The sequence below is a fragment of the Lycium barbarum genome, chromosome 5, assembly GCF_019175385.1.
Source record: "Lycium barbarum isolate Lr01 chromosome 5, ASM1917538v2, whole genome shotgun sequence".
In the NCBI taxonomy this organism is placed as follows: domain Eukaryota; kingdom Viridiplantae; phylum Streptophyta; class Magnoliopsida; order Solanales; family Solanaceae; genus Lycium; species Lycium barbarum.
This window is the reverse complement of record NC_083341.1, coordinates 5,059,836-5,074,734: the sequence shown is the minus strand read 5'-3', so window position 1 is coordinate 5,074,734 and position 14,899 is coordinate 5,059,836. Positions and strand designations below refer to the sequence as shown.

At 34.9% G+C, this 14,899-nt stretch overlaps 1 protein-coding gene across 3 annotated transcripts; it reads left to right on the top strand.

Moving 5' to 3' along the window:
- The first annotated feature begins 773 nt into the window (after positions 1-773).
- Positions 774-14,079, top strand: LOC132640227 (transcriptional adapter ADA2b-like). 3 transcript variants are annotated; one of them, XM_060356735.1, is made up of 13 exons: positions 775-1,064; positions 6,345-6,400; positions 7,957-8,135; positions 8,900-8,965; positions 9,110-9,235; positions 9,321-9,396; positions 10,814-10,874; positions 10,974-11,032; positions 11,114-11,185; positions 11,261-11,483; positions 11,568-11,778; positions 12,616-12,879; positions 13,832-14,079. In XM_060356735.1, the coding sequence occupies exons 1-13, from the start codon at positions 1,015-1,017 to the stop codon at positions 14,021-14,023; spliced, it is 1,635 nt and encodes a 544-aa protein (XP_060212718.1). In that variant the 5' UTR covers positions 775-1,014; the 3' UTR covers positions 14,024-14,079. The 3 variants fall into 3 exon arrangements, with proteins under 3 accessions (XP_060212719.1, XP_060212718.1, XP_060212717.1); XM_060356734.1 differs by lacking the exon at positions 775-1,064 and adding an exon at positions 3,718-5,266; XM_060356736.1 differs by lacking the exon at positions 6,345-6,400 and having other exon boundaries at positions 774-1,064.
- The last annotated feature ends 820 nt before the right edge of the window (positions 14,080-14,899 follow it).

Below are 14,899 nucleotides of genomic sequence, written 5' to 3'. Positions count from 1 at the left end.
GGTACGACAATCAAATCATTAATATTTTGTCTCAATTCAAATATCAATTTCTTAATATTTTTATAATAAAATCTACATAAATTACATAAAAAGTTCTCCAACTTACTTTTATATTTAACAATATTTAAACTATGAATAGAAAAAGTTGTTTGACTCTTCAAATAATAATATTTTCATGTAAATTAAACAGATGAAGTGCAAAATAAATCAGTAAAAATCAAGAACTTTTTCAAACACACACACACACACACACATATATATATATATTATAATGATGGTGTCGAAATCAGTTTAGGCAACACTTTTATTGTTTCACTGGGTGTCTTCTATTCCCGCCAGCACTGCAACACATGAAACATTTATATTTAAAAGAAATATTTTTTTCTTTAATAAAAAAAAACACTTTTCTAAAACAAAGCAAATCGAGAATTTTTTTTTTCACAATAACTAAAACAAATATTCTCCAAAAATATCTTTTTGAAAAAGGTAATCTAAAATACCAATTTTTTCCAAAATTATTTCAACTTTTTCCCAACCAAATACCATAAAGATTTTCTTTTTGTTTTCACTTGATGTCCGGTACATATTTTGAGCCCGACTCATCTATAAACATTATATCGGGATAAGATATTTCCGATTAAAGATAACTTTATTTTCAAAACTCGAATTCGAGTCAGGCAAAATTAAGTCTGATTTGGTCAAGTAAGAAGTATAAGTTCTACTTTGGACCCAAATATTATTCCTAGGGCTATAAATGGGAACAAAAAAAATAAAAAAATAAAAACGTTTTTCTGAAAAAGGAATTTGTCGGGTAAAGCTAATTCATTTATCCGACAAACTTTACATTCACCAAAACCCCAAAATTTTCAGTGTAAAATCCAATAATTGTATCAACAAAATACCCAAATTGGCAAATTTACTGTTAAAATCATCAAATTAATTGTGGGGTTTCAATCTTTATTACTAATAGCCAATCACATTGGCATTTTAGTTTTTAATTTTTTATAGAGTTAAATGGGTCGCTCTCGTGGGAATTTTCAAGCTGATGAAGATCCAAGTCAAAGGTTCGATTTTTTTTTTTAAAAAAAAATTATTTCTCTTTATTTTAATATTTTTTGTTTATGGGTGTTTTTTATTTTGTGTAAACTACTAATGAATATTGAATTCTTGATTTTTTTTCTTCTAATTTTTGTGGGAATTATTAGATTTTTGGTGTATAGTTGAAAATGTCAGTTAATTTTAGGTTTTAAGTTCTAATGGGTGTGGAATTGTTTAGGTTTATCTTGTTTTCTGGTAAAGATTAAATTTTTATTGCTAACATTGAGTCTTTTTTAGCTTATGGGTGTTTTTTATTTGGTGTAAACTACTAATGACTGTTGAATTCTTGATTTTTCTTCTTCTAGTTTTTGTTGTAATTATTAGATTTTTAGTTAATAGTTGAAAATGTTGTTAATTGTAGGTTTAAAGTACTAATGGGTGTGAAATTGTTGGGTTTATCTTGTTTTCGGGTAAAGATTGAATTTTTATTGCTAATGTTGAGTTGTCAATTGTAGGTTTCAAACAAGTAATGGGTGTTTATTTCTTGGGTTTAACTTGTTTTGGTGGTAAAGACTTGATTTTTATTGGTAATGATTAGTCAATTGTTGAGAATTAGCTTTAGTATGTGATTTTATTGCGCGACGGTGAGCATTGGCGCAATGGAAGAGTTGTGATATTAGATTTTTATTGCTAAATTGATTAGTTAATACTGAAAGTGTCATTAATTGTAGGTTTTAAGTACTGAAAGTGTCATTACTTTCGTTAATTCGTATCTGACCCCTTTTTTGTCATGCTTTTTCTTGAGCGGAGGGTCTTTCAGAAACAGCTTCCTTACCTCCCAAGGTAGGGGTAAGGTCTGTGTACACTCTACCCTCCCCAGACCATAATTGTGGGATTACACTGGGTATGTTGTTGTTGTTTAGGTACTAATGGGTGTGAAATTGTTGGGTTTATCGTGTTTTCTGGTAAAGATTGAATTTTTATTGCTAATGTTGAATCGTCAATATTTGCGAGTATCTTTTAGTTATAGGTTTCAAACAAGCACTGGGTGTTAATTTGGTGGGTTTAACTTGTTATGGTGGTAAAGACTTGATTTTTATTGGTAATGATTAGTCAGTTGTTGAGAATTAGCTTTAGTATGTGATTTTATTGGGCGAGGGGTAGCATTGGCGCAATGGTTGAGTCGCGATACTAGATTTTTATTGCTAAATTGATTAGTCAATAGTCGAAATGTCATTAATTGTAGGTTTTAAGTCCTAATGGGTGTGAAATTGTTAGGTTTTTATCTTGTTTTCTGGTAAAGATTAAATTTTATTGATAACATTGAGTAGTCAATTGTCGCGAGTATCTTTTAGTTATAGGTTTTAAACTAGTAGTGGATATTAATTTCTTGGGTTTAACTTGTTTTCATGGTAAGGACTAGGTTTTAGAGGTAATGATTAGTCAGTTTTTGAGAATTAGCGCTAGTATGTGCTTCTATTGTGCGAGGGCGAGCAATAGCGTGATGGTAGAGTTGTGATATTAATTTCTTGCGTTTATCATCTTTTTGTGGTAAAGACTGGATTTGTATTGGTAATTGTAAAGAAATGGATCTTGGGCCTAACTCAACCTTAAAAGTTAGCTCATGAGGGAAGGATTGCCCAAGTTTATATAAGGAGACCACCCATCCCTTAAACTACTGATGTAGTACTTTTCAACACTCGACCTCACGCCCAAGGCTGGGCATCTGGTGCGTGGGCAACTTGATATGGGGCCCAACATTGGGAATCAATAATTGGGATGTGCCTTGCTCTGATACCATGTAAAATGGATCTTGGGCCTAACTCAACCCCAAAAGCTAGCTTATGAGAGGAGGATTGTCCTAGTTCGTATAAGGAGACCACCCATCCCTTAAACCACTGATGTGGTACTTTTCAACAGTAATGATTAGTCAATTGTTGAGAATTAGCTCTAGTATGTGATTTTATTGTGCCAGGGTGAGCATTGGCACATTGATAGAGTTGCGATATAGATTTCTTGGGTTTATCTTCTCTTTGTTGTAAAGACTAGATTTTATTTGTTATGAATAGTGAAGTGTTGAAAATTAGCTCTAGTATGTGCTTTTATTGTGCGAGGGTGAGCATTTCTTTTTATTTTTTGGGTGAGCAAATTGAAATTTGGCATTATTAATATAGGGAAAAGGTCCAAATATACTCCTGAACTATACGATTTAGAGCAAATATACTTCCATTATACACAAATGGCTCAGATATACCCTTTTTCGGCTGACGAAAGTGAAAAAATCTATTTTAAATTTTTTAATTCTATTTCTTATTGAAATAAAAGCCATATAAGGGTATATTTGATCCTTCTCGCCAAGTCCGTGGGTAAGTTATTTTTTGGAAACTGGTAATATTTGAGACTAAGGGTAGATTTGATCCTTTTCGCAAAGTACAGGGGTATATTTGATCCTTCTTGCAAAGTTCCGGGGTATAGTTAATCATCTCAGACATGAACTTTTTTGCGTTCTTTAATTCAACGGCTTTACTTTCGAAATTAATTTATGTTTAACCTCTATTATACTATTCGAACAAAAATATCCAACAACAACAACAACAAGCCCAGTATAATCCCACCATGTGGGGTCTGGGGAGGGTAGAGTGTACGCAGACCTGACCCCCACCTTGAAAGGTAGGGCGACTGTTTCCGAAAGACCCTCGGCTCAAGAGAGGAGAACAAGAGAGGAAAACAAGACAAAAGGTCATATAGGACCAAGCATATCGAAAACAATATGAAAACAAGGAATAACAAAAGCGAGAAAGTTATGGTAGAACAGTCCGGAAAGAAAGGAGCATTAACTACTATAGATAAATAAGATAACCAAAGTACAACGGCCCAACAAATATAAGCAGCAATCAAATGCAGAAATCAAATGGTAATAAACAAATGAGCAAAACTACAACTACTATGGTGAAAGGATAAGCCACCTAGCCTTCTATCCTAATCTGAGTCCTCCACAACCTCCTATCTAAGGTCATGTCTTCGGTGAGCTGAAACTGTGCCATATCCTGTCTAATCACCTCTCCCCAATACTTCTTCGGCCTCCCTTTGCCTCTCCTGAAACCGTCCATAGCCAACCTTTCACACCTCCGCACTGGAGCATCTGTGTCTCTCCTCTTCACATGCCCAAACCATCTCAGCCTCGCTTCCCGCATCTTGTCCTTCACCGATGCCACTCCCACCTTGTCTCGGATATCTTCATTCCTAATTCTATCTCTCCTAGTGTGCCCACACATCCACCGCAGCATTCGCATTTCCGCGACTTTCATCTTCTGAATGTGAAATTTCTTGACTGGCCAACACTCTGCCCGTACAATAAAGTCGGTCTAACCACCACTTTGTAGAACTTGCCTTTATCGTCGTCGATATCCCCATCTCCCTGTATAATAGACCCAAGATACTTGAAACTTCCTTTCTTTTGAATGGCCTGGGTACCAAGCCTCACTTCCTCGTTAGCCTCACGCGGTAGGCCACTGAACCTGCACTCCAAGTATTCTGTCTTAGTCCTACTCAATTTAAATCCTTTAGACTCCAACGTCTGTCTCCAGCCCTCCAGCTTATCGTTAACTCCGTTGCGAGTCTCGTCAATCAGGACTATGTATCCGCGAACAACATACACCAAGGCACCTCACCTTGTATTTGTCGCGTCAATTCATCCATCACCAGGGCGAATAGAAACGGGTTAAGAGCTGATCCCTGATGCAACCCCATCGAACAAAAATATCCATGTTAGCAAATTTAGGACCCAACTACTGAAATCTCATGTCACTTGCCTTTTGGATGAGGTGGACACCACGTACCATCCCGCCTTACCACCCTAATAGCTACAGTTTGAAATTTGTTCATTAATTTTTTAAATTTTTTACCTTTTTCTCTTTTTGCTATTCACACTTCGTTCTTTTTATTTCTCATATTTTCACACTAAAGAATGGAAGCAAAAAAGGAAATAAAAACAAAGAAACCTAGATAATAATAAGCTAATAGATTCACGGAGGAGAGATTTTCAATTCCTTTGTCACCAAAAAGACCTTCAATCGCATTACATTCCTTCATGAGTTTTAAATTTGTCCTTCCGTTGATTAGCATATGAGCTTGTGTCATTGAAGAAAAAACAAGAAAGGAATTTTCTTACACTGATGTGCATTGACGATGGACATAAGCTTTGTTGGATAATGGTGAAACCCAAGAGGTTGGTTTAAATTATATAGGCCCTTTCAATATCACAAGATTCTTTATTATTCCCAAATTATCCTTTGTAACCATGCAATTTATTTTTTGTATCTGCATAGATTTTTTTTCCAGGCATCTATGGTAGATTCAATAAGAAGACGAGTGATAAAATAAATTTGATTCTCAAGGCAATAAACCCAAATTATCTGTTGAATTAAAGAAGGAAAAATAATCCTTGTGTGAGAAGGATTATATATACCCTGGACTTCGTGAGAAGGATCAAATATAACCCGAAACTTTGTGGGGAGGATTAAATATACCCTTATGCGGCTCTTATTTTAATAAAAAATAAAATTTAAAATCGATTTTTTCACTTCCGTCAGCCAAAAAGGATATATCTGAGCCACTCTTTTAACTGAGGGTATATTTTCTCTAAATCGTATAGTTCAGGGGTATATTTGGACATTTTCCTTTTTTTAATATATTAGCACCATTTTCTGTTCTCCAAAGAACAGGAAGTACTAATGATAATGGTATATGAGTTTTGTTTCTTTAATAGATGGCATTATTGAATCTATGGTAGATTCAATAAGAAGACGAGTGATAAAATAAATTTGATTCTCAAGGCAATAAACCCAAATTATCTGTTGAATTAAAGAAGGAAAAATAATCCTTGTGTGAGAAGGATTATATATACCCTGGACTTCGTGAGAAGGATCAAATATAACCCGAAACTTTGTGGGGAGGATTAAATATACCCTTATGCGGCTCTTATTTTAATAAAAAATAAAATTTAAAATCGATTTTTTCACTTCCGTCAGCCAAAAAGGATATATCTGAGCCACTCTTTTAACTGAGGGTATATTTTCTCTAAATCGTATAGTTCAGGGGTATATTTGGACATTTTCCTTTTTTTAATATATTAGCACCATTTTCTGTTCTCCAAAGAACAGGAAGTACTAATGATAATGGTATATGAGTTTTGTTTCTTTAATAGATGGCATTAGAGGAAGTTGGATACTGTCTTTTTTGTTTTCTTTTTTTTTTTGTCAGTTGATTCTTGCCTGTAGTTTCATTGCCCATTTTCCTTAATGTAGATCAAGAAGGAAAAAGAATGCCTCAATTGGAGACAATTTAGAATCTGTGACTATCGGTAAGTTTCGTTTAACTATTTTTTAACTGCTACGTTCAGTTCAATTCTGATTCTTGTGGATGACAGTTCATTATTGGTAAAGTCCAGTTGGATTCTCATTCTTGTGGATTGCTTATAGAGTTGATCGTCTTCTTTTCTGTCTATTGAATCATTTTAGGTTTTTGACTTTGTGATCTGGCAGGGGTTTTGCTCCCATAAACTTAGTCAGTTTTACTAGTAGATGAACTCAACAATGACTACTGTGTAAACAGGATCCTAACATCCTTTTAGAGACCCAGCTTTGTCGGTGAACGATATGTTAAAGTTGTTTCTTGCCAACATGAAATTCTTTGAGTCCCGACTTTGTTGGTATAAACACATGGCAACAACTTTTAAGCTATTAAAGATAGCATAGCGAGAGTTATCTCAGGTTCCAATTATCTGTATGCTTTATTTTGTCAGTGGAGTATTTTGGTACTTTTGCTGTTACTGTAGTGGGCATAAATTACTTTGGAGGTAGACTCTTTGGGTAAGAAAACACTTGATCCAAAAATAATTTTGTTGTGTTACGAAAATAATTTATCGGTTAATGTGGAGTCTGGATAGATTTTAGTAATTTGAAGTTGTTCAGAATCAGCATTGCCTAGTGTTAGAAAAGAGAGGGTTGCTCGAGTGGAAAAGCATCCTCCTCCTTCGACCTTGAGGTTGGGGGGTTCAAGTCATCAAGGGAGCAAAAAGTGAGGAAGGGCTACCGTCCACTTTTGAATCCTAGTCTGGGGGGTGGGGGGGAGGTAAGTGTACGTTCGTGTCAAAAACAACAAAAATAAAATTAGGGAATTTTTTGGAGCAGGATTAGGCCTCGATATCATTATAATGCTCTCAGGCATAGAGCTTAGCCATTTGGGATTTTTAAAGGGTTGGTTAGTTGAATGGAACGAAAGGAAACAGTAAGTAAATGGCATATCTTCTTCTTCAAAAAAGTAAAATGGCATATCTTGACCTAAGTTATACTCCGTCTTTTCCAATTTATGTGAAGGTGTTTAACTGGGCACGAAGTTTAAGAAATAAAGGAAGAATTTTGAAACTTGTGGTCTAAAATAAGCTATAGATATTTGTGTTGCTATAAATCATCTCATTAAGGGTAAATATGTATTTTAAAGTCAAATTGTTACTAAATATAGAGAGGTCTTATTTTTTGGGACTGACTAAAAAGGAAGGAATGTCACATAAATTGATACAGAGGGAGTACTATATTACCATCTTTATTTCCCTTCTTTCCTTTTTGTTCAGACCAATTTTTCCCTAGTAATTTTGACCTTTTGTATCGTGGGATGGAATTCTTACCTTGTGGTCTTATGCCTGAGGGACTAATAGTGTTTCTTCTTCTTATTAGTGCTTTCATAAGACTTCTTTTAACCCAATAATTTCTTATACTTTTCAAAAAACCCAAACTGTGTGCAATTTCAGTCCTAAAAGCTGCTGCAAAGTTGTTGGACATCATTTGCATGACTTGCTTTTAGAGTCTTTCAAAGTCCAACTGCTCCTCGTATGTTGACATAATGCTCTTGATAACTCAGGTCAAGGAACAGCTGATGGCAAAAGGGCGTTGTATCACTGCAATTATTGCAACAAAGATATTAGCGGGAGAACTCGTATAAAATGTGCTGTATGCTCTGATTTTGACTTATGTATAGAGTGCTTCTCTGTTGGTGCTGAGGTGCATCCTCACAAAAGCCATCACCACTATAGGGTCATGGTTAGTTCTTTCTTATTTATTTATTTAATTGACAAGTATGGTACTATGTTAGTTCTTCCTTCTGTAAATTATGAATCACTTTCTCTTTTGCGGTATGAAGATCAATCTTTGTGTCATGCATTTAACTAATTGCTCACTTGAAGCTGTGACTTTCTATTTGTTATGGGGATAATTAAATTTTTAGACCGCCAGCAAATGTATAAGTTTTGTATACTAAGTATAAATATACTTATACATATTTTATACATAACATATACATAATCACATCCAAGGGTGTGGGCTCGTGGTCAATGAAGTGGGTTGAGAACCATGAGGTCTCTAGTTCAAATCCCAACGGAGACAAAAATACTAGGTGATTTCTTCCCATCTGTCCTAGCCTTGGTGGACAGAGTTACCTGGTATCTATTGTTAGTGGGAGGTGGCAGGCACGGTTATCAAGAATAAATATATACATAATCAGTGTATATGTTATGTATATCTTCGCAACCACCTGTAATTAATTTCGGCTGACTGGCCAAAAATGAAAAAAGCCCTTTGTTTTATCAGTAGTAAACTAGTAATCCATATCAGAAACTTTACTAGCTAAAAAAAAAAAGTGCACTATTCAGCTTGGACTCGATGTTTTTGTAAACATTTAGTTTTTAGAAGCTTACTTCGTGTTTTCAATGCTTCCTTGCACCCGTTTTGGAGCTACCTTCATTTTTGAGGACTAGGCAGTAGAACTGCTGCATTGTTCTAATGACCTTCTTAATGTATTTGGACAGGACATCTTAGCTTTCCCGCTTATCTGCCCGGACTGGAATGCTGACGAAGAGATGTTGCTTCTGGAGGTGTTATTTTAACGACCCTCTTTTTTGAACACCTAACGTCCTATTAATTACTAAATTTGACTTTTTTACTTTTCATATTAGGTAATCATAACGCCAATACCCCTTTTTCTTGTTGTCTTGGTTCCTTGAATTTGCTATGCATAGGGAATTGAAATGTATGGCATGGGTAATTGGGCAGAAGTAGGTGAGCATGTCGGAACAAAGTCCAAAGAAGCCTGCGTCGATCATTTTAAGGACGCATACTTAGACTCACCTTACTTTCCTCTACCGGTAAGAAAATTTATCACAAATATTTTGCAAGTTTAATTCTTCTGACTCACCATTTCACCTGCATTTTTTCATTTTCTTTTTCCAGGACATGACTCATGTCATGGGGAAAAACAGAAAGGAACTCCTTGCCATGGCTAAAGAGAATTTCACAGATAAGAAAGGTTGGTAATGTAATTCTCAATTCTACTTGCTTGCCTTGGTTGTTCATCTATCTGTACTACAAGTAGAAGTGTTTTGTGTATCTTCTTTTTGGTACTAACAACAGTATCTCTCAACTAAAAGCTAATAAATAGGAAAAAAGTAAAAATAAACTTTGGGAGTCTCTTTATGAATGTATCAAATATATGGTATATCTCAAAGTGTCACTTATTACTTTTTATACTGTTTAAATGTGCCCTTCCACTAAGAGCTAAGTTCTCTAACAAATAGGAGATGCAGGAAACTTTTAGAATCTCTCTATGGATGTGTTTAATCTGTATTTGCATTTACCAAGATAAATGATCTTGTTTTTCATGTTTGAGAAAGTATGGAATAAACTAAAGGCAAACTACATAATTACTATAGGAAGAAAATCTTCAGGATCTTTATTTGTGCGTATCAAATGTAAATAGCTAAAATTTTGATTTCCATATCTAAAATTGAAGAATAGGGAAAGGGGTAACTCTTGAAAATATCTATGTGCATTTATGATTTATCCTATGTACAAGTGGAAAATAAAAAATGAAAATGCTAAGTAAATAGTTCTAATTTTTTTTTCTTGAAGTATTATTAACCAAATTTGACAACCAATACTACTAGCATACTAAATATTTGTGAATGCAGTAGTTGTGCCGATAGTCAGTACAAATAAATTTATCAGTAAATGTTAGACCATGATGAAATATGGTCGAGACTAGAGATAGTCAACTAGTGAGATAAGAATTGAGAGAGGGAAGTATGTCTTTTCCCACAAGACGTGTAACTATAGTTTTGTTCTTTTTTTGACATGGAATTGATATTATGGTCAAATATAGAATTTAAATTGATGCTTAATTACTTAATCGCTATAAATGTAAGATACCCCAAAACTCAACACTCTCCATTCGCTAATTAACTAATTCTACATATATTTTTAAGTAGCAACAACGTCAACAAGATTTTACAATTTTTTTAATTGGTTGTTTTGGTCTTTACTTTCGTTATTCCATGAAAGACAAACGAAAATTCCCGTAGATATAATGTGATAGAAAAATCTTGTAATCCGCTACATCTTCTGGATTTTGCATATGAGTTCAAGTATGGATTTTGTAATCTACTGTGTCTTCTGGATGAATCATTTATCAGAAAATTTGTGATAAAAAAATCAAGTCTAAATTACAAAAAGATAATGTCCAAGGATGTGAAATAAAATGAAACAGCTTTGACAACAAGTGTTAAAGAAGAATACAGAGAAACCAAAATAATCGAGAAGATGTTTAAATTCACCGTTTTTATGAAATCAAATTTTATTACTACTGTACAAACGACAGTGGGAATGTTCTCTTGATTGGAATGAATTTCACAACATTTTGTTACATTGGATGTTTGTGGAAATTGCAGGACTCTCCTCAATAGGTGAAGTTGTTCCTAAAGATGAATCATTCTCTCCATCTCGAGTCAAGTATGAATATCACATCCTATATCCTTTGTGCACGGTTTATTGCCATTTTTCTGTTTTAATTATCTAGTACTCACTTTCTTCTTCCATGCTTGCCATTAGAGTTGAAGATTCACATAGAAATGGTCCCTCGGGCCGTTTAACTTCTGTATCCAATGCGGGTAAGATCGGGTTTTTGTCCTATCTGAATGCCGTGTTTACTTTTTGGATTCTTTGAGCCATTAGCAACATGGATGCTGCAGGAATCACAGGCATAAAAAAGCCATCCAGCAAGTCACAAATCAAAGACCAAAATGAACCTGTAAAATTGGAAGGTATGGCTGGCAACTTATGATTCATCACGAAAAAAATGGTGAAATTGCGATATTAAGTAAATTCATTGTTGGCAGATAATTCTTCAGGCAGAAATTTCGGAGGCAAGAAACCTAAATCTTTGAAGGATGATGGATCCTCATTGATGAAGTTAAGTGGATATAACCTCAAAAGGCAAGAGTTTGATCCTGAATATGATAATGACGCAGAGCAACTATTGGCTGATATGGAATTCAAGGAAACTGAAACCGAAGAGGAGCGCGAACTTAAGTTGCGTGTTCTGCGTATCTATTCCAAGAGGTACTCTACATCCCTCCGTCACATTTTTCGTGATTTCTTTAGTTATCTTATTTTTCGAAGTTGATTTTGAACGAATAATGGCAGGCTTGATGAAAGAAAGCGCCGCAAGGATTTTATTCTAGAGAGGAATTTACTCCAGCCAAGTGAATTTGAGAAGAATTTGTCTCCAGAAGAGAAAGATATATGCCGGCGCTATGATGCCTTTATGCGCTTCCTCTCCAAGGAAGAGCATGAAGAATTACTAAAGACTCTGGTCACAGAACATAGATATCTGAAAAGAATACAAGAACTCAAGGTGGGAAACTCCGCTCTGCTGTTAATCATTTTACCTTTTCTTATGAAACTAAATGTCGGCATGTATATAAGTTCTTCTCTCCACTGTTCTTCCTTTTCCATATTTGCTCATTAATCTTATATAGAAGCTAAGGTAAATTTATAAAATTAGAACCATATCTGACTAATCTGTGACTGCATTAGCAAAACATAATACAGAATCACTTTCTGTGTGTGGCCTTAGTGATCAATGAAGTGGGTTGAGAACCATGAGGTCATCCAACAACAACAACAATACCCAGTGTAATCCCACAAGTGGGGTCTGTGGAGGGTGATGCGTATGCAGCCTTACCCCGACCTTGTGAAGGTATAGAGGTTGTTTCGGATAGACCCTCGGCTAAGTATAAATGAGGTCACCCAGCGGAGACAAAAAATTATGCTCACTCTGTTTTGATTTGTTTGTCTTAAGTCTATTTAAAAAAGAATGCCACTTTCTGTATTTAGTAATTCTTTACCCCCAACATCGTACGTGGCATATTTAAGACCACAAGATTCAAAGGGCATTTTGGTACATTATACACATCTTTAGTTTTAAGACAACAAGATTCAAAGGTCTTTAATTTCTTAAACTCCGTGCTATGTCAAACTAAGACAAACAAATTGAAAATGGAGTAGGTGATTTCTTCCCATCTATCCAAGACTTGGCGGATAGAGTTACCCAGTTCCTATGCTAGTGGGAGGTAGTAGGTACCCCATAGAATTAGTGGAGGTGCGCAAGCTCGCCCAGACACCACGATTATAAAAGAAAAAATGGATCATTTTATGTCTTGTTACTCTTTGTAATATTGAAGTTATGCAGGAAGCGAAAGCTGCTGGTTGTCGTTCATCAGCTGAAGCTGAGAGATACTTAGAAAGGAAAAGGAAGAGGGAAGTTGAAGAAGGTGTTCCCAGAAAAGAAAGTTCTCAGATTGGTCCAACGAGCCAGGAAAGCCTGAACATGCCTGCTTCCTCTGACTCACTTGGAACACATTCAAATAGAAAACCTTGTAGCCAGGCGAATTTGAGTTCCATCACCGACTCAGGGGTTGCATCTTTTTCCACAGGAGAACTGTTATCTGAACCTGTAAGTTTTCAGATTAATGTTTCTAAAAGGAATTCTTCAGTAACTATAACTTGTTTTTTTCCTTATGATATGGCATGTGTTGAACTTAACTGAAGCAGTGAGAATTCATATAGCCGACCCCAACTTGTTTGGAACTGAAGCATAGTAGTTGTTGTTGTACTTGCGCCGAGGACTCATAAGACGGAACAGTTCAATTTAAATGTGTTGGAACCTACAAGTGTCATCTGATACCGCTTCACCATGCACAGTTACTAGTTATATACACAATTAATCTCTCTATATGTGTGTGCGCGTGTGCGTGTGCGTGTATAAAGTTGGTCGGCACTGCTTCAAAATTATTATAAAGGACATATTAATTTCGGACAGAAATAAAGTCTTACAACCTCGCTGCTTCAAAATTATATAAAGTAATATTAATCTTAAAGTCTTATAAAGTAATATTAATCTTAAAGTCTTACAATCCCATAGCCCCACACACAAACCCCCACATACAAGTCGAGTTGTGATGATAAACTGATACGACTTGGTAACCACTTTGTTCTTTTTCCTAGTTTTACACAGGATGCATGAATGCAAGGAATAACAGACTTACATCACAATGTATTTTTCTTCGTTATTCTGATTTTGGTTTTCAAAACTTCCGTTTTTGGGTTAGAGCCATACACTTCACTTATATTAAGTCAAGTTGTGATAATAGACCTACATGACTTGCTTCTTGTTTCTCGTACCCTTGACATGTTCATCATCGAGAAAGCCCTGCACGACTTGGTAACCAATTTGTTACTTTTCCTCGTTTTACACACCAGATGCACGAATCTGAGGAATAACAGACTTACATCATGATGTCTTTTTCTTCGTTATTTGGATTTTGATTTTCGAAGCTTTCGTTGTTAGGTTAGTCATACACATCACATGTTTCTAGCGATTCACGTGTGATTTTTTCTATTTGCAGGAGAAACAGCTATGCCGAGAAATCAGGTTATCGCCACACCATTATCTTAGGATGCAAGAGGTTCTTACAATACAAATTTACAGTGGCAATATCACTAGAAAATCTGATGCTTATCCCTTGTTCGCAATAGAAGCTACTAAAGTAGATAGAGTTTATGATATGCTTTTGAAGAAAGGAGTTGCACCCTTGTAATAAATTGTCAAGACATTATCCGTTTAGGTTTAAATGACGTTTCCTAGTTTTCTCTACCATTCTCTCGCAATTTTCTAGTATGATGGAGAGGCTTTAATTTAATCCATGAATGGAAAAGAGAGAATAAAGAAAGGGAAAAGAAAACGGCACAAAAGGTACATTGAACGTGAATGGTTAGGCTCTCTTATGATGTTGAATCTCTATATAACAACCTTATTTTCAAACTTGTTGTTTCTAGAGATTGGTTGTTATACATTTATAATAATATTTGACATTTAATTCTTATTTGACTTATACAGGAAAAAATTGCCCAAAAAAATCATTTTTGTTTCTTCAAAAAGTCTCCAACTTCATCTTTTAACTTCTCATGTTTCAAGCTCATTGGAGTTTTTGACGTTCCAGATACCATGTTGGGACTTCCGGTCTGTTTGACCAAACTTCTAAAATTAGCGTACTTGGAAAGTGTATTTTTTTTAAAAGTACTTTTTAACAAAATGCAAATTGTGTTTGGTCAATAATTTAAAAAGCACTTTTGAGCATTTTTTTTTTTGAAAATAAGCACTTATTTAATATAAAAAATCACTTTTGGAGAAAAATAAGCTCGACCAAATAGGCTATTATAATATCAATAATTTCATTATAAAATAACATGTATAGAGACCGCTAACTAATTAGTATAAAAGTAAAATATAACATAAAAAGTTAATCTCAGAGAAAATTTGTCTATTATAAAATGTTGTTAGAAACTATTAAAGGGCTGTTATTATAGTGAGGTTGTGTATAAAGTGTAATGAAATCATGGTAGGTTTAGCTGAGAATCAACTTTTTCTTTTAACTCTTTTTGGTGGTTATATGCAGCAGAAGCACTAGAAACTT

Coding starts and splice junctions, on each gene's coding strand:
- LOC132640227 (XM_060356734.1), top strand. CDS start 5,214: ATGTGCATTGACGATGGACATAAGCTTTGTTGGATAATGGTGAAACCC. Junction 9,236..9,320: donor CACCTTACTTTCCTCTACCG/GTAAGAAAATTT, acceptor TTCTTTTTCCAG/GACATGACTCATGTCATGGG. Junction 9,397..10,813: donor GAATTTCACAGATAAGAAAG/GTTGGTAATGTA, acceptor TGGAAATTGCAG/GACTCTCCTCAATAGGTGAA.